The sequence below is a fragment of the Leptodactylus fuscus genome, chromosome 10 (assembly GCF_031893055.1).
Source record: "Leptodactylus fuscus isolate aLepFus1 chromosome 10, aLepFus1.hap2, whole genome shotgun sequence".
Taxonomy (NCBI): domain Eukaryota; kingdom Metazoa; phylum Chordata; class Amphibia; order Anura; family Leptodactylidae; genus Leptodactylus; species Leptodactylus fuscus.
The window spans coordinates 58,036,361-58,056,722 of NC_134274.1; the positions used below are offsets into that span (position 1 = coordinate 58,036,361).

Consider the following 20,362-nt stretch of genomic DNA (forward strand, 5'->3'; position numbering starts at 1 on the left):
TCCTCTCCTTCATCTGCCCCCAGTTTCACGTTCCACCTCAGCGTACACGACATTACACTTACCTTCTCCTTCATTCCCTCGCAGCTCTCTACGCGCCTCTCTCTCACTGGTGCACAGTTGTAGACGCGATGTGACACAGGTCAGCTCCTCACTTCAGCCGCATATGTGACAGCAAGAGAGGCGCGCAGCGGCGAAGCGAGGAGCTGACCTGTGTCAGCTTCTCGCTTCGCCGCCGCGCCGGCTACTGGCTTGTAGACGCGATGTGATCAAATCGCGTCTGCAAGCCAGTAGCAGCGGCTGCGGCGAAGTGATGAGCGGACACAGGTCAGCTCTTCGCTTCAGCCGCATATGTGTCAGCGAGAGAGGCGCACAGCGGCAAAGCGAGGAGCTGACCTGTGTCAGCTCCTTGCTTTAGCCGCGTATGTCTTCAACTTAGATCTGCGTCCTCTGGATGCAGATCTGAGTTGAAATAGGACATACAATGACTGCTACGGGCGCCAGGGGGCCGGCACACGGTGGCGGGCCAAAACCGGGCCCCCCCCCCCATTTTTCAATTTGGCCGGGCCCCTGACGCCAGTAGCAATAGTACTGGCCTATCGGCGGCCCTGCATATACTGTATATCTTGTGTATATATATTTTCTTCATTTTTCCTTCCTTCATTTTTCCTAATCCATCTATGTTCTGATTTTTCAGAACATCATGCTGGATTACCTATTGAAATTCCTGTCATATTGCAAACACTTGTTCTTTCCCTGCTATATAAAATTACAATGCTGCAATTATGCGAGGAGAGAAATTCATGAGTGAAATTTCTTTGCTTTGCCATGTCTGGGTAAAGGAAGAAAGAAATTGAAAATAATTTATTTATTGCTCAGAACTCTTGATGAGAAAAACAGCAGCAATACCACACACAGCCTGAGCAACAACTGTCCACAGTCTGTGTGTGGTACTGCAAACTTTGTGTGTGGCACCATTTCTTTAAAAAAAAAAAAAAGACAAAACACTAAATCATTGTGGATTTTTACTATATTTATGATACAGCTGGAAGGTCTGAACTAATACAGACTGCTGTGAGAATAAGATACCATTTGTACTGAACCCAAGGAAGAGACCAGTCAGTCCCCAATATGCATTGTAAAATAAGTTATATGTTAAAAGACATATGAATCTTTTGTTAGAGATTCTGTCCACATCTACGTTTCATCACTTGTGTCCATCACTGTCCACATCATCAGTTGTGCGATGACAGATGGCAATGTCTAAGTCTCCTCTTTTAGACCAGTAGTTTGTTTACCTGGCTATAGATATGGCCTTTCTTGTTCTTATTCTGGGTGATTTTATGTTTTTTATAAAAAGAACCAGTATGTGTTAAACCTCCCAACTGGCCTCACGGCAAATTCACGTCTGCCCACTTCTATGTTGATCCACCCATTCTTACCCATTTTTCTTTGTGCCCCCACACAGTATAATGCTCCTACAGTCAATTTAACATTATATGACCCCATATTATAAAGTTCTCCTCCAATTGCCCCTTACAGTATGAAGTCCCTTTCCTCATATCCCACCTTAAACTCGGGCAAATAGAGGAGAATACTAAACTAGGGGCAACTAAAGGCAGACATGTCCCCCCCAGCTAAATCCTCAGTTTATTGTCCTCTTAGTCCCAGATCTTTCTGTACTAAAATACACTGGACGTTATGTTAAAAGACATATGAATCTTTAGTTAGAGATTCTGTCCAGTGTCCATTCTGTCCAGTGCTGTGGACAGGACTGTTTATAATAATAATAATAAAAAATTTTATTTATATAGCGTCAACATATTCCGCAGCGCTGTACAATTTGTAGGGTTCAAATACATACAGATACATAACAAAGAACGTCATTTCACACAATGGGACTGAGGGACTTTTGTTGGATCTCATCAGCACAGCATAGGGAAACTGGTTTGGCTGGATAACAGACTATAAACCAGGGTCAGGGACTAAGAAAACAAATTTTATTAAAACGGTTGTCCCACCATCTCAAATGGACAGGAGTCTGCAATTTCGCACAGTCTTGGAGTGCTTATCTGGTGGACCTGGTTCATCCATGAATCACTGTTATGGGTCAGAGATGAAAGTAACCTTACACCAATCCGGGCCATTAAAATGTCATTCATTGTATCACTGAATAATTTCATTGTGTCTGCTGTTGATCATTAGAAGACTTGCCTATGCTACAAATGAATAAACAGCATGGTGATACATTCTCCATGACTAGTCAGACCACAATATTTGTCAGGATCATCCCTTAAACTGGAACAGTGGAAAGGGTTTTGTGCCGGGAATAGCAGCAGTTACAGTCAAATATGCAGGTCTAAATATTGTGCAGTGTGCTTGGCTTACGTGTCGGCTTGGTATTCTACAGGTCGCAGTAAACCTGTCCAACACTTACATGCTATCTACCTTTTAACCCGTTCCTTCACTATGTTGTAAACATATGGCATGGCGAGCAGCAGTTCATATGCCAGGCAGTACATTTACAGCACGAACATAATGGCATCACCTGGCAACCCCAAAAATCATCAGTTTGAAGCTGCAACAGCACATGGGTGAAGCCAGTGACAACACATTCATTATTAATATGGAAGATCACTGCTCATTCCCATTTAAGAGTCTAACGCTAACATATCACTGTGTGGGGGCCAAAAAGAAGAGGGTAGTATTATGTGTGTGGGCCTAAAAAGGGACAATATACTTTAAAGGGGGCAATATACTGTGGGCACCAGTAAAGGGGTCCCATTGTGGCTCGTCCGTCTCTGGGGACCCTTCATCACTTAGTTTTTGCTCGGGCGGATCTTCACTACTTGGAGACCCGTCATGTGCAACGACTGCTCTTGTACTCCCGCCAGCGGTATTTTGAGCGAGGTAATAAATCCCACACGCTGCTGACAAGGGCCCTCAGACACCACTGTGCTGATTCCACTCCCCACTCTGTTTCATGACCCTTCCGGTGTCCTCCAGCATCATCCTGACGCTGTGGCTCGAGTCTTACACGGATGGCCATTCTCTCTTAACTGATTGGTTGCCGCTTGCCACATCTTTCTTTGGCCGCCCTGGCTTCCCTTAACTCTCCCATCACGGCCGAGGAATTGGCGGAGACCCTCAAAGATCTTCATAATGGTAAATTTCCGGGTCCCGACGGGTTTACATATCACTATTACAAGGTATTTCAGGGGCAGCTTGCAACTCACCTCCTGAATCTCTTTAATTCCTTCCTATCCAGTTCTCCGATCCCTCCCTCGATGTCCCACTCACTCCTCACTTTAATACCTACACCGGGCAAGGATCCCCAAAATTGCGCTAACTATCGCCCAATAGCCCTGTTAAACACTGATTTGAAACTCTTCACCAAAATTTTAGCCAACAGACTGAACGCTTGGCTCCCTTTCCTTGTCCATAAAGCCCAGGTGGGCTTCGTTCCTTGCCATCAAGGTTGTGATAATACCAGAAGGGCTGTAAAATTGGTAGAGGTAGCCAACCATTCCTCCACCCCTGCTCTCCTCCTAAGTCTTGATACTGAGAAGGCTTTTGACCATTTGAACTGCACATTTTATGCAGTCCACTTTGGAGGCCTTCAGGTTTTCGGGGGCTTTCCTCACAGCTATCTGGATGCTTTATTCTTCACCCTCAGTGGCGGTTAAACTCCCCCATGCTTCCTCACCCACTTTCCCTATTTTTAATGGTACCCGTCAGGGCTGCCCCCTCTCCCCCCTAATTTTCGCTCTGTGCATTGAGCCGCTGGTGGCCAAAATACGTCATGATCCCTTAATATCCCGACGCATGACCTTGCACTCCTCCAGGCTAATTTTGACTTCCAATGGCGCTCCTCCTCCATTCGCTACTTGAGAGTCCAAATTACCTCCTCCTATTCTACCCTCTATTCTGCTATTACTGGGCTTCCCACCTGCGTTGTATCCCAATCTGAACTGCTGCCCCGGCTTACACCAGGTGGATGGAGATTGAAAAGCTCTGGTTGACCCCTATGCACCCTAATGCATTCCTGTGGGTTGCCTCCCCCCCCCCTTCCGACACACCTCCCTCTCTTCTTTTGCTGGGCCCCATCCGCTTCACTTGCTCCGTTTGATCAACTTGTAAGGCTCAGTTCTCCCTAATGTCCCCAAGATCGTCAATAGAATCTGTACTTTATAACCCTCTCCTCTCTCCCAGCCTTCAAGGTGTGGTCCAAGGCAGGTATATTTCACATAGCTGATATGGTGGATCCTGTGATATTGGAGCTCAAGCGCTTTGATTATGTTGTGGCTAATGTAGGGCCGAATTGTTCCACTACTCTCAAGTTGCATAATTCGTCCGATCTCTCCATGGCTCTTCCAAGGTATCCCTCCCTACGGCCTTCTTGAGAATCTGCCATGCAGGTACCTCTGCCAAGGGCTTTATTTCCTCAGTTTACCAGCTCCTCTCTTGTCAGGTGCTTGGCTCCCCCATCCGGCATCATTATATGTCTAAGTGGGAGGAAGCATTGGATGTGCCCATTTCCTTGGGTCAGTGGAAGATTGTTTGGTCCCGAGCTCAGAAATCCTCTCAGGGAAACACAATTTAAACTATTGATGCATTGGCACCATACCCCGGCCCTTCTCCATGCTTTGAATCCCGCACTTCATATGGGGTGCTGGCGTTGTAAAGTTGCTGTGGGTACTCTGTACCACATTTTTTGGACCTGTCCCCTTATCTTGGGCTATTGGTGGGAGGTGAGAGCATTGACGGACTCCCTTTTCCTACAAGGGGTCCCCTTAGATCCCCTCATTTATATTTTGAACCTCCCTCCTAGGCATTTGGATAGCAAGACCTCCAGGTTATTCCTCTACCTTTGCACAGCTGCAAAAACCCTCATTGCTATACATTGGAAGAGCCCTAATTCCCCCTCTGGTACAGAGCTTTTGGCCTGCATTAAGGATGTGCGGAGCCTTGAATTTCTGACTGCAAGTCTTAACAACACGTTGGATGACTTCCACTCCACTTGGTAGTCTTGGGACGCCTACTGTGCCCTACGTGGCCTGTGACCTGGTACCCTCTTTCCCATCTTCCCTTCCTGCCCCATTTTGTCTCTTAGTGTTTGTTCCCCCCCCCCAGTACTTTTGTTTATTGCTATGTCATTTCCTCCAGTTTTTTTTCTATTGTCTGATACGAGTTATGGGAATGGCGGTATAGCCTCTCCCCCATTTCCATTTCTTTTGGTGGAATTGTTTTATTTCTTGTTATGTTAACACCTTCAATAAAAATTACAGTTTAAAAAAAAAAAAAGAAGTCAGTAAAGGGGGCAATATACTGAGGGGACCAGTAAAGGAGGCAATGTAGTGTGTGGAGACCAGTAAAAGGGGTGTTATTCTGTATAGAGGCAGTAAAGGGATTTTTTTGATCTGCAAATTTTACAATTTTAATTTGGGGAGCCCAATCACAGAACCAATGATCGTCAGGTCAGATATGTATATTTTTTTGGGTGGAGGGGGGATGCCCTCTATAGTTTGTCTCAGGTAGAATAAAGTCTAGGTTTGCTCCTGCCATGGGGGCACTATAAACAGTACTATAAGGGCTAGTTCATACAGAGTTTTTTGGAAGCGGATTTTGACACGGAATCCATCAAAATCCGCTAGTAGCGTAAAAAAGAAGCGACATGCCACTTTTTCCTGCAGATGCACTGCATTGGCATTCCATCGCAGCTAGCCATGCGGTATGTTCACACGTGGAATCCATTTTCCGCCATGTGAACATACCCTTAAGTTACCATGTACTGCAATATTGTTGGATGCACTGTGGTGCCGTGAACTTACAAGTTTCTCTGCAATTTAAAATTTAGCAGAAAAAGCAGACTTTATAAGATCAATTGAAAGAGAAACTTAACAAGCCAGAATGGAATCTGAAAAGTTACTCTGAAAGGGATAAAATTCCTAAGATTGCAGTGTTGGCAAACATAATGATAGGTTAGTGAAAGCATGACCTCAAAAAGGGGCTGACAGCTGCCATTCCCACAGATGTCCATTTATATAACACTTTGCTTTTACTGGAATCACAGAAATTGGTTTTACCATCAAAGATGGAGAATATAATAATTTCAGCATGGCGTAAGTCAATGGAATGATCACAAAAATAATTATAGTCCTTCCTTATAAACAGACACCGCTATCTTTATACATGATAGACTTGTGGCCATGAATTGCTATTACTACTACCAGGGACGCACCATCTACGAGGCACATGTGCCCTGATATTGTACTAGCCATATATTTACAGCTAGCACACTAACCCATTATTTTCTCGACCCCCCCATAAACATGCCTGTGTATTATCATGTGTCTGTGCAGTGAACTGTGAATTTGGGGCAAAACTCAGGACAGGTCCTATTTCTGTCCATTTTGTGGCTCAGACTCACTGCAAGCACACATAGGGCCAGAAATGTTCTAAATGTATTAATTAAGAAGCATGCTTATTAATATAATAGGTACATCTCAATACAGGTGTCAAGATTGGCATTGGGAACACCATTCTTTATAAGTCTCCTCCAAAATCCTTTTCCGAAAGTATCGACAACAGAGAAAAATCAAAATAAAGGTTATAAGTATTTAGCGCAGATATTGCCTGCACCTAAATTGTCTGACTTTTGGGACTCACAAGTAGGAACCAGTTTCAATTTTTCCATATGGTTATGGCCTCAAGTTAAAACATTTTCATCTAACATTAGGTTCATATTAGCGTTTGAGTCACAGTAGGATACGTCGTCCCCCATTCTTAAAATTGGGAAGAAAAGTCCTGCAAAATGGGTGAAGGACCACAAAATGATAATATCATGGTAACCTGAATATGAGTGCACAGGTCCTGCATCCAGTATACTACAGTGGCCAACTCTAGACTATAGAGGATGTAAGAGAAGCCAGAAACACGTTCCCTCCCTCCTTTAGCACCATCTGGGATCCCATCAGTGTGAGAAGCATAAGAATAGTGGAGGCATTGCTAGCGGGGAGGAGGTAGAAAATAGGAATATGGTGCTGCCAGTGAGGAAAGGTGGAAAGGGACACAATGCTCCTGCCAGTGACTGGAAAAGTAAGAAGTGGTAGTGGAGAGTTCTTTATGCTGCACTATACCATAGTATTTGTTTTGAGCTTCTTGCAGAGTCTGCAGACCTATAATATTCGCTATCAATCCTTTGACATGCAACTTATACCGATACATCGATGTTCTGCTACAGAAATATGTCATCAGTCTCCCCTCCTACCTTAGAGACTCCACAAGCCTCATAAAAGACCTCCTACCTATCCCTTGGGAGTCCACCTATCTCTGGGACACTTTGGATCTTGCTGCACTATGTAGAAGGGTCTCACAACTACATCTCTCTTCCCATCCAGTCACCCATCAGTCCCTCGTAAACAGTGTGAATTTATCCTTGAGAGCATAAACTTCAAACTCAAACATAATGCTTTCCAATTCAACTTCAAATGCGGGGTACCGTGATGGTAACAAAATTTACGAATGAATTCATTTATTTCAATAACCCATGGAAAGACAGCATCAAATTTTACAGGTGCTATATAGATGACCTGGTTTTCATTTGGGATGGTTGTGCAGATAGTTTCACAGCTTTCACTAACCACTTAAACAGTTTTGAACAGGAATGGGGTATCACCGTATCTCGCGCCACTTCCACCAAATGCATTAAATATCTGGACCATACTAACAACAGAAAACAATTGGATCATAACAAAAATGTCAAAAAAATTGACTGCAACAAGTGCAAAAAAAATGTCCCCTATGGATAATTTCGGAGGATCCGATGAAATTGTACCTTGGATAAAGACTATGAGACCCAGAGCAAACTAATGACCCATCGTTTCACAGAAAAACACTATCCTAAGGACATCATACAGTCCGCACATCAGAAAGCCAGAAAACTCACTCAATTAGAACCAGGGGTGAACCATGGCTTTCTGCCGCCTGAAGCGGACATCAGAAAGCCGCCCCCCGAAGCGGTCTCTTCAGGTCGCCTCATGGGAGGTGCGGCACTGATTAGAACACATCCTTCCATCTACTAAAACCAAGAACAATCAATTCAAATATAATTTCATCACAACCTTTAATTACAAACACCAGCATATAAGATCCTTCCTGCTCAATGACCCTTTCCTCAAGAGGATCCTGGGTTCATGTAAATGACCCCAGGATCCAAAAATCCAGGGGTCATTTACAGATGAGCCAAACCCCTAAAGAACCTGCTAGCACCAGGCAAACTAAGACCACCCGAAGGTTCCTCATCTTAACCTGTACCCTTCTATATCAGCAAAACTTCAGGAAGCTACAGATGCAAATGTTGTCTTATCATCACCCATGGCCTAACAACTATTACAAGCACCGACACAGGAGAAGAATTTTCCTTCAATCTGTTATTGATATGTAGTTCCTCCTACGTTATTTATGTTCTACAATGTCCTTACGGAAGTGGTGCAGCTAAGGGTTCAGCACAGGGGGGTGAACATGTCCAAGTGGGCCCCCAACTTAGGTATACCGATAGTATCACCATACGGTGATCGTCTTGTGGTATATATTGGCTCTCCACAAGGCTCTGCAGGTGAATACAGTGCAGCAAAATTTAGTGACTTAAAGGTGACGTCTCATCTAATCGTTCACATTTCCTGTCTTTTCCATCTGGACCGCCATGACCAATACTTTCGATGTCTGTACAGTTTGTAGCACAGACATCTTTGGCTCCTTACTTTTCCAGGCACTTGACCCACATTGTCCTTACCGACATACCCATACTGCTGCCACCCCAATTACAAAATATGCAGCATCCCAGAGCAATGGGTTGTCTTGTTTGTCTTGGCTGTGTATGTGTCTGTGGTAGAAACAACATGTCTGCCTTGTTACTGTACATACGCACTTATCTTTGCACCTTCTTATTGTTTGAACGATGCACACTACTCTCATGACCAACCACAGGCTACAGGGCGAGGTTTAAGAAAAGGGTTTATATTCTCTAGCAGCTGTAGTTAAGTTAGTCCAGTCCAGTGGTTGGGAAGTCCAGTAGTTCAGAAGTATAGAAGTTCAGATCTACTTGCAACGTTCCAGCACCAGACACCTTGCTGAGTGAGACAGCAGGAGAACTCATCTTAGAAGCTAAAGATTCAAGCCATCTTATTCCAAGGTACAACCAGAGGCTGCCTCAGAGGCAGTAAAAGAACTTTGGGGGTTCCCGAGAGACATTGGTGTCCGTGCCATTAGACGCTACAGAGGGATCTTACAGGAGTGTTCCATATCAGGACCAAAGCCCCTTACAGTCCCCTAACAGCTGAGTTAGGGAATGGTACGAGGAGTAGAGGAGAACAGTACGTCAAGTACTACAGTGTCTATATTGCCATGGCTACACTCTTAAGTCTTGGACATTGTGTATGGAACTGTATGCTGTAACCATCCTGCAAAGCTGCTGAAGCATCTGATGGCGTTGTTCAATAAAAGTTATTTTGGTTTGCCCTACCACCACTGGGCTCCTGAGTCATTGCCTGCATCACCATCAGGGCACCTCCTGAACAATATCTACCCAGCTCAGTACCCAGAGGTCCCCTCTCCTACAAGGAGTGCCTTGGGGAAAGACAAGAACTGCAGGTATCCCTGTTTACTGCACAGCCTCGTGGAGGATTTAGAGTGTGTGAGTAGCGCACCAGGCCTAGCAGGCGGCACAGGCCATGTCGTCATATTCCACACTCTCTGATCCCTCTCCGCCGGGTTGCTGCAAATATATGATATAACCCCCATAATGAATAATACCCCCAAGTGCATCTTTACATTAATAACTTTCCTTTGTGCCCCCTTTAAATTGTGCCTTATTAATATTGCCTATGTGACAAGGCTGTAACTACATGACACGGTGACTATCCCGGGCCCAAGTACTGTACAATGTCTTTGGGCCAGCGGCAGCCATCCCCCCTTCCACCTCTAGCTACGCCACTGCCTTGTGGCCTACAACAATACGTAGGGCGAACAACCATGCACCTCCAAGAAAGACTCAATAATCACTGTTCCAATATACTAAAAGGATTCTAAAAACACAGCATTTCATGACACGCTGTGACAGTGGCATACATATCGGGATGGGGTAGCAGCGGTAATAGGCCGTTACCTGCTAGAGTAACCCCATCAATAGGCCCTATTTACTTACCAATCCTCGCTCCTGCTCACGGCTGCCTGTGCTTCCCCTTCTGCAGAAGCGGAGGCGACTATGATCAGGAGTGGGGATTGGTAAGTAAGGCCGTGGGCCCGTACACCCCACAAACGCTGCTATCATTATACTCTGGGGGGATTTTCAGACCCCTGAGTATAACGATCGGGGGCCCAGGAACGTGAGTGAACACAAAAAAGCACTGTTACTTACTTACCTCTCCTGTGCTCTGGCATATCACAGATATCACGCATGCCAGGCCGGCATCCTTACGCGTTGTGACCCAGTTCTGGCTCATGTGATGTTTGGTCCAACATTAAAGGGGCTCTATCAGCAAAATCATGCTGATAGAGCCCCACATATGCGTGCATAGCCTTTAAAAGCGCCTCCAAGCGCCGGAGGATGACGGGACCCGAAGACATCGGAGGAAGAAGAAGCGGGGAAGAAGATGAAGACACACCCTGAATGCCCGCCCAGCGTGCACGATCCGTAAGTAGAGCACATTCTTTTTTAGGTTATTATTTTAAAACGGGGGGGTAGTTTAATATAACTTTACCGGGGCCTGAATAGCCTTTTTAAAGGCTATTCACGCATATGTGGGGCTCTATCAGCATGAGCTGATAGAGCCCCTTTAAAGATGGCTGAAAGTAGCGTGGAGTGCACCGGAGTCAGGGAAAGGTAAGTAACATTGTTTTTGATGTTTATATCCTCTCCTAGGTCTCAGATCATTATAAAAAGACCCCAGAGTATAATACTTGTCCATGGTCCACAATGGGGTGTAATACTGTGTACAAGGGCCACTATGGCACATAATAGTGTGTACAGGAGCGTGTTTTTTGGGGTTGGGGGAGTGTGGTGGGGGGGGGCCATGTCAAATGTTCGCCTTGGAGCCCAGCCATTCCAAGTTCCGCCACAGCGCTGTGAATATAATGGGTTCCTCATCACCCCAATAGATGAAGTCTCCATAAGCTCTTTTATTCATCGCTATGCCATAAGAGAAGTTGTGAATACTATAATAGACTCAGTCTCTGCTGCCACGCCTCTCCCCCATAACCCCGCCCTGATTCAACCCCTCCCCAGCCACGCCCCTCCCTCTCTACTGAACACGTCACCCCCCCTCCCTTCCCTCACCCCCCACAGCTGTCAGTTTACATCCCTCATACACGTGCTGTACAGTCCTCAGTATATCTGCTGGGACTTTCTTATGTTCTCTACAATAACACACACCTGCTATACTTCTATGACTTATATCTATGTGTCTTTTATGACCCTGTGCTCTTTTGACATTTGACTATAATAGGATCTTTAAAGGGCAAGTCCCATATTAAACTGTTTGCCCCCGGTCGCCTCTTGTTTGGGGTCTCCATCTATACCCTACGCCGCTGTAATGGCAGTGTACTCTGACGTCACTCCTCTACACCTCTGTATTGGCGCTTATGGCGGTGCACGCTGACGTCACTCCCATTTCATTCATTGCGCATTCTGGCCACGCCCTTTCCCTAAGATCTCGCTGCTATTGGCTCTGAGCGCTGTGGGTGTGTGTTCCAAAACAAATCTCTTTTGACAGGAGTCCCCGCCCAAGACACGCCCACAGCCCCGGCGGCCAATGACATAAGAGCCGGGAAGGTGCGTGTGGGGATATGGGAGCTGCGCGCAGCCCGGCCTATCCTTACTGAGTCTCACGGCAAGCCTGAGCAGACGTCCGAGCACCGGCAGCATGTCATTCAGCGTGGAGCACAGGGCCAAGGCCAACAGCCTGGAATACCGCATCTTCTTCAGTGAGTTATGGGCGAGGTCTCCGGGAGGGAGCCTGGGAGGAAGGGGTTAATGGGAAAGCCACGTGTGAACTAGAGCTAAGGGGAAGGATAACAATAGCCACAGGGTACTAACGCATCACAGTCTGAACAGCTGCATAGTGAGCTGACAGGTTGGGGCAGCAAGTGAGCAGTCAGTGATGGAGAATCTCTGGCATGTGTAGGGTTAACCGTGCACCTGTAATGGGGGTGGCAGGTTTAGGTTTCACTTGTAATAAAGAGGGTGATGCAACATTCAGAAGCGAGAATACATGTTAAAGTGGAAATCCATTGATAATATTTTTGTTTCTGATTGGGGTCCAAAATTGGCAATTCAGATGACCTTCTAAACTCCTCAGCCCTGTCTGCGATTGTATCAGGAATAGTCATCGAACTTTTGTCATTTTGTCTATTTTCAAGTATGTTTAATGTTACTGCTGTGAATGAAGATTGAATGTGCCGCCATAGTAGTCTGGTTACAACTGTAGCAAATTCTTCTGTGAGATTCTCACCAGTGTCCTTCTGTCTGTTCTAGTTTTTTCAGAGAAACAGAAAATTGCATCCAATCAAATCTGTTAGATGATAGATACTAACAAAGAGACCAACAAACCAAACTGACTGTATTGGGGTTTGTAGGGTGTCAGATTTTTATCTGAAACCACCGGACTTGCCGGATATTTCACCTGGTGACTTCTGATGAATGGAGACTGTGGTGCAGGTGTGAATGTGGACTAGGGTTAGGTTAGAGTCACATGACTGATTTTTACCCACGTGTCCTGCTGGGGTATTGACTATGAATCTAGCAGTCCCTGCCCCCCAGTGAGATATTGTCCTGTAAGGGACTGTATCATGCTGCTGGATCGGTCACAGTGGCTGCCTAAAAATCAGCAGAGATAGTTTTAAAAATGACAGACTCTGTGTGTAACTATTATTTTAGCGGTTCACCTCTGTTCTTTTCCTCCAATGGACAAAAAATATGCAGCGCTAGTCTGACACTAGCGTCACGCTGCCATTGGGTAAGTACCTGTCACTAATGATTCAGTTATCAGCCCGCCATGTATAACATTCCATTATTTAGCAAATTTTTCCAGACTTGTATAAGGTTTGTTACAATGGGATCCATTTTTGATCCTGCTCTGTAGTCTAGGTCCTACACTAATTCTCTCTCCAAAACCTGACCATGCATTGTACTTGCAAGGATTGTAATAACCCCCCCCCCTCCACATCCACTATGAGCTCCGTGTACACATGCCTAATCCATGAGCGGTGGATGTATCTTTTCTCTGCTCTTGGGGACAGAATTGGTATAGGGACTAAAACTGGTCCTACACAATGATCAGCTGACATCCCTTCTGTTTCTGATGCCACCTTTTGTCAGCCAAAACAAAGCTGTTTGGGTTAGATATTATTGTTTCAACTGAAAATATTGGTGTTTGAGGATTGGCCGATCATACCAGTCAACGTGCATGGACCCTCTGGCTTTTCCTTTCCCTGTATGAAGGATCCACCAGCAACATTAACAAGTAAACTGACCGAATTGAGGACTGGCTTAGTGGACGGGTAAGTTCACACGATGTAACGTTGAGCGGGATCTGGCATGTATACACGGCAGATGACGTGCTCAAAAAGCTCCCATTGATTTCAATGGGAGTTAGGAGCGTATACGCTGCGTTATTTTGCGCCCATGATTTTGTGGCCGCAAAATCACGGCTTATATGCTCCTAACTCCCATTGAAATCAATGGGCGCTTTTTGAGCACGTCATCTGCCGTGTATACATGCCAGATCCCGCTCAACGTTACATCGTGTGAACTTGCCCGTACACTAAGCCAATCCTCAAATCGGTCAGTTTACTTGTTAATGTTGCTGGTGGATCCTTCATACAAACTGTCCAACCTCTTATGTGCATTTTGTCAATAGGGAGAGCTGAAGCCGGATTCCTGTCGCAGTATCTTATCTCCCTGAGAACAAAGGGTCACAGGATTGAAGTCCAAGTGCGGGAGCCTTTTTATTCCCTGACAGGAGTTGGGATACCTCCATACACATTAGATGATCATATCAGTGGTTTAAGGGAGCTCACTTCATAAAATCAGATAAATAACTGGGAGATAATCTTGAGGGCCCCTCTAGCCCACCATCAATCATAGTAATTGTTCAGGACACCGGTATTGCTAAAATGGAGGTGAGCACATTCTCAAACACCCTCCTGTCCCAGTCATCAGGCTCCCACCGATCTGAAACGTGTCCAGTAGATGGGGGAGGTGTTATGTTGCTTTAGTGGTCCAAGCCTTTTAACACAGTAACTTACAACAGACAAGAGTAGGGCAGAGGTTGCACAAAATATATTTCAGCGTATTAGAAATACGGGGAGAATTCTTAGCCAAGGAGAAATCTATAACTTCGAGTAAATCAATGTATAATTATCTTATGCAAAGGTTTTAGTAACAATCCAATAGCTCTGTTCCATCTAGCTACAGATATTTAAGAATTTATAAACTTGGTGATGTATATGCCATTAGCAAGGATTAGTTCCCAGGTAGCTATGATGGATGTATCTTACAGGCAGTCCTTATACCTATGAGATCAGTCGGAGTTCTTATTGATACATAGCCGTAGTGGCAAACCTATGGCACATGTGCTAGAGGTGGCTCTCAGAGCTCGCTCTGTGGTCCCCAATCTGTGGAGCAGACTGTACTGTGTGGGGGCCACTTTGCAACAGATTGTACTGTGTGGGGGAGCAGCTTGGACTCTTTTCTGGCAGAAACTGTGACCAAGACTTTGACACAGATACGAACATAGCCTTAGTGAATGAAGACTCTAACTGATTAGTGGTTTTTCCTGTATTTACATGGTGCGTTTTTCCTGCATGCAGTTTTTAATTTCAGCAATGAATAGAACGTTTATACAATAAAAGTAAACTAGAGTTTTTCACCTTAATGGCTATTAACTTCTAGAGGAAATGTATAGTGTTGGTAACCTATGCTTATTACACCAATTAAAAACTGCATGCAGTTTTTCAGTAAGAAAAAGCATTGTGTGAACCCGGCCTCACTGGCTGTACAGTCAGCTGAAATATTACTTGGCTAGTAATTCAGGAATCCTTAGTGAATTAGCACTTTCTCTTACATAAAGGGGGTTTTCCATGAACATAACCACATTTAGATTTTTAGAAAATTTAGTTTTTTTTCTATATACAAATAAATAAAAACTTAGCAGTGTTAGGGGGAGTTCCGACAGCTAGTGTCCGCTGCTAATGTCTGTTCAAAATCTTGCGCGGACATTAGCATCTAGCTTGAAAAGTCGGACATCTTTGAGAACGGACAGTTAAGGACAGGCACGGATTGTAAAAGAACGCGCCCGATTTTGAACGGACATTAGCAGCGGACACTAGCTGTCGGACACCGACGGTAGTGTGAACGCCCCCTTTTCTCTAATCATCTTCGTGGTAAAAATCTTGTCTTGATTGGCAATGGCCATGACCATGACTGCAGGAACTTTCTATGGTCTCCAATGTGTCAGAAATCCAGTCATGTGCCCCAGGGGAAGAGATATCGGTGCCGTTACCAATAGCTCTTCACTGTCAGAAGGGCGTTCCGAACTTCACTGGTGTTCTTCTGCTGATGGCAACCTGTGCGTTGCAAATAATGAACACCGACTTCCAGGTTACAGCAGCAAGATACTGAGATGAGCCAATTCTTTGGATACAAAGCTGGCAACCCTCTCAAATCTCTACTAGTATAAGGCTAATGTCACTGTGGTTTTTTGGTTTTTTGGTTTTTTTTTTTTTGTTTACTGTGGAAACTTTAGATTAACATTAATCTCCCTTGTGACTGATGCAATACCCTAGAGCCTCTATTATCTGTGAAGACAATTACTATCTTTATTATCCTCCTATTCTTCAGTACTAACAAACTGTATCATACGTCTTCAGCACAGAGGTTAAAAATTCACTTGAATGGCAGGGACTGTATTGTAAAACTAGACACAGCCTATTGACAGGGGTGTAGCAGTTCCAAGAGATAACAAGCAGACCCAGTTTTCTTATGGACAAGCCCTTTAAGGGTCAGCTTTATACTGTGTAGTAAACATCCTTTTGTTTTCACTGTAAGAAATGTAGTTTGGTCAGTTCTTAGTTACCTTTTTGTACTTGCACCATTCCTTACTTTCTCTTTACTATGTTTAATGGGGTAATGCTGAGAAGTGCTTCAAGCTAAATGTCTTGTATGTAAAAAGATCACTGTTGTCCTGTTGTACGATTTGGCTTTGGCCAAGCTTAAGCTGTCGGTAGATGACACATTTGACTCTAGAATAATTTGGTATGTAGAGGTATAGTTCTAAATCCTGCAATTTTCACTCTGCCTACTAAGCCTAATACAATTGCCAATTCTGTAGGGGTTTTCTTTAAAGCAGTTGTCCCAGACAAGGCAGAATTACAATATAAGAAACAAATCTTTGTTGCATCCACTAACAATAGATGTCACAAGTTACCTACTCCCCTTTACCTGCATATCTAGATATTACACTCTCCTATAGACCTCAGTGAGGTGACTCTAGTCTATTACTGCCTATGACCATGAGTGCTGTAAAGCATATCGGTAAATGCTGTTAATGGCACGGAGCAGATTCATGTCAGGTGGTGGCCGCCATAGCCAGATACAGAAAATGAAATAAATCTATTTTTACTAAATTTTTAAAAATTGGCATTAGCTTTCATTTAATGTGCTGCCATGGTGTCTTTAGATAGAGTAGACCTTCTCCTGGCATCCAGGTCAATCTAGGCATGTTTGTTCAGTCATGAACAAATATATGTTCATCATGACCCTAGCATGTGATGACACTGTCATGAGCCTGAATATCTAACATGCTCTGCTTTTAGTGTAGCTCTTGGGTTTCTGGAATTATCTGAGAATTGCTCAGGTTTCAACTTGGTGTGAATTTGCAGGAACTTCTAGGAAGATTGTCAACTGTCTTGAATGTTTTCTACTTAATATGACTTTTTCTCAGTGTAGAATGACTTAGAAATGGCCTTATAAGTCTTCCCTCACTAATGGGCAGCAACAGTTGTATCTCTAAGATCATTGCTGACGCCTTTCCTCCTTTGCATTGTGTCCTTGGTAGACCAGTAAACTGTGTCACAAAGCTGTACAAAACTACCACACAATTGATTAATAAAACATAATAAATTTTATTAATACCTACTAAAACAGTAGAATCACATGACATATATGAGAGACAATTACATAATACAATTCTGTTGCTATAAAGCAAGTGGGGGTAGACAAAACTACATAGTACCAACTAGCCAGTAATAGGTAGAAAACAGATGGCCAATAACAGTTACATGAAGTAGGAATGGTCCTGGATAGGAACAATAATATATAATGTATGGTGCAAGATGCACCATACATTATGGGGACCTGATGAAGCCTGCCTGTGTGCAGGTGAAACGCGCGTCGGGCGTTTTCCTTCTTGTTGGTAGGTAAGATGGCAACACTGTATTGTTATACCACCTAGGAGAGATACTGGGTTCCTGGCTTTGTCACACTGCTGTTTATGGTTAGGTGCATCCTGCACTATACATTATATATTGTTGTTCTTATCCAGGACCATTCCTACTTCATGTAACTGTTATTGGCCATCTGTTTTCTACCTATTACTGGCTAGTTGATACTATGTAGTTTCGTCTACCCCCACTTGCTTATAGCAACAGAATTGTATTATGTAATTGTCTCTCATATATGTCATGTGATTCTACTGTTTTAGTAGGTATTAATAAAATTTATTATGTTTTATTAATCAATTGTGTGGTAGTTTTGTACTGTTGGACATGATTGTATACCCACACATAAGTTTACATTTTTGCCTCTTTTATGTGTTGTCACAAAGCTGCAGCATTTTCCCATAGAAGATTTAGGGCTCCTTCACATGACGTAACTGCGCCGCTCATTTAGACACATATACACGTGTCCCAGCGTGGTGCTTCAAAACAGAGCCCATTGATTTCAATGGGAAGAGCGCGTATATCGGCATATACGCGTGCTTCCCATTGAAATCAATGGGCTCTGTTTTGAAGCGCCGTGCTCGGATACATGTCTAAATGAGCGGTGCGCTTACGCCGTGTGAAGGGGCCCTTATAAGATAATCCTTTAATAGTCCCACAATGGGGAAATTTCAGTGATACATTTTCATAGATGGTACAGTAGTATATAACAAGAGAGAAAACACATACAAGCTCATGGCAGATAGAGAAATCCTAGGAATCATAGCAACTAAAAAGAAAGAAACAGACACACTGCAGGATCATTTAGTTCTCTGTGTGAAGTGATGTTAATAATACAGCCCCACCGTGGTTGGAGGACATGAGGAGGGGTCACAGCATGTAGATATAACAAGCAGAAAAAAACGTGTGTGTTTTTTTTTTTTTTTTTTTTTTTTTTTTTTTTTTTTTTTTTTTTTTTTTTTGCAGAGGTGGGGGACATATGCAGCTATCATGATAACATGTGGCAGTTCCTTTGGTAGGTGGTGAGATCTCCTGCTCACAGCTGATAGTTCGGTATCTTGCATCAGCGCTATTGTCCATTAACCACAAAAAAATGCCCCAAATATCCTTCATCACAGCCCTCCTCTTCCTTTCTTCTTACCACTGTGTTCTACTGCCCAGAGAGGTCTGAAGCCATCCAGGTAGACAGGGTGCTGCTATCTTGCCAAGCTTCCATAAACACATGGGTAGGTGGGTGATGGTAGGTTCCCAGGCTGTAACAGAGTCCCACATGTCCACAGTAAAAAAAAAATACCAGTCAGCTGTAGGCAGCTTCACACATCAGCAATAGACTCCAAAATTCATCTCCTTGAAAAGAAGTCGTCCACACTTCCATGCAGGTTTCTCCTCCATGCCACATGGTGTCCATGCTGTCCTTAGCTCCTGGGGGGATGGTAACAGGCACATGTGCAGGTCTCCACGTCTTGAGTCATTGTCCATGCTTAACAATAGAAACAAAAGGAACAAAATACTCCACAGGATCTTCCATTCGATTTATAGTTGCTAATTCATAGTGCTAGTTTGCTTGGTTACAGGATTCTTGAAGATACAGACAAAAAGAGTGAGAAAGGAAAGATAAAGGTTGCTCCCAGCTTGGAGCACTGTATCAGGCAGCCACACACAAGGTGGCGCCAGGAAGTTAGGCTTCCTTATACAGCATTTAACAGTTCTTGCATATAATGATGTGGACATTGTTTCCTTTAGGGCAACACTGAGTGTGAGCTGAAGCTTGTATTGTCTAAAGCAGTAACTAGTTGCATGTATCCCTTAGGCCCGGTTCACATCTGCGTTCAGGCCATTCCATTCCCCAAAAGCAGCACTTTGGCTTCCGCATGAAAAATGCGGAGAGAAGACGGACCTCATTATAATCTATGGGGTCCACCTGTTTCCTAATATATGTGTGTGTGTGTATGTGTATATATATATATATATATATATATATATATATATATATATATATATATATATATATATATATATATATGTAATGTGGATTAGGTTTCCATTCGGTGGGTCCCAAGTGGACTCTCTGAATGGAAACCTATTTGAACCAGGCCTTGGATATCTGATATGTGGTTCCAGGGTCCTATGGAAAGATAAATTTAAGACCTATTATATGGGAAGATAGTCATACCTTTATACTGTTTAGGGACGTGTGCTCCTGTTCAGTGTCCAGCCATACAGGACAGCAGTCATCCAATGCTAATGAGCCTATAAGCCTTATCTAAATATACTTTGAGCTGATGAATTATTTATTTTTTTTCCCCTGGGGGGGGGGTGGTAAGAATCTTCTTTCTCATAGTTTGATTCTACCTTGCATTTCATTGGTAATAAACCTGTTTACTTGTACTTTCATTAAGTCCTTACTATTGATGTACATTCTCTGTTCTGCTGAATTTACAACTTAACACCTTGATACTAGGATGAATGTTAATCTTAGTCTGATTTTACTTCTATAAATATCTTTGACGTCTTGACCTCTCACAGATGTATAATCCTGAAGAGAAGCTTCATTCTCTGATCTTGTAAAGCCTGACTCCAAGGCTGAAGTATCACTTTGGGTTTCTTTCTTTATTTAAAAAAAAATAAAAATCTGCCCCACATTGAAATGTATAGGAGGCAGATTTCAGGTGGAATTTGGAGCAGATTAGGAGGTAGAATTTGCCTCAAAATCCACTCCAAATTTTTTTTCTTTGAGTTCCTGCCACATCGGCTGACTGCCATCTTTCTGTGTAGAAATACTTGTATAGAAAAAGCTGTGGGGTAAACGGGATGCTCACAGTCTGTCAAGATTGAAGTGTCAATGGAGTATTCTGGGTACAATATTGAC

The 20,362-nt window shown here is 43.7% G+C and overlaps 1 protein-coding gene across 1 annotated transcript in view; it reads left to right on the forward strand.

The window, feature by feature from the left end:
- The first annotated feature begins 11,813 nt into the window (after positions 1–11,813).
- Positions 11,814–20,362, forward strand: part of PPA1 (inorganic pyrophosphatase 1) — a 63,360-nt gene continuing 54,811 nt past the window's right edge. The window contains exon 1 of the mRNA XM_075258254.1: positions 11,814–11,979. Within this exon, the coding sequence (XP_075114355.1) occupies positions 11,919–11,979 (61 nt within the window). The 5' untranslated portion in view covers positions 11,814–11,918. The remainder of the gene's footprint in view (positions 11,980–20,362) is intronic.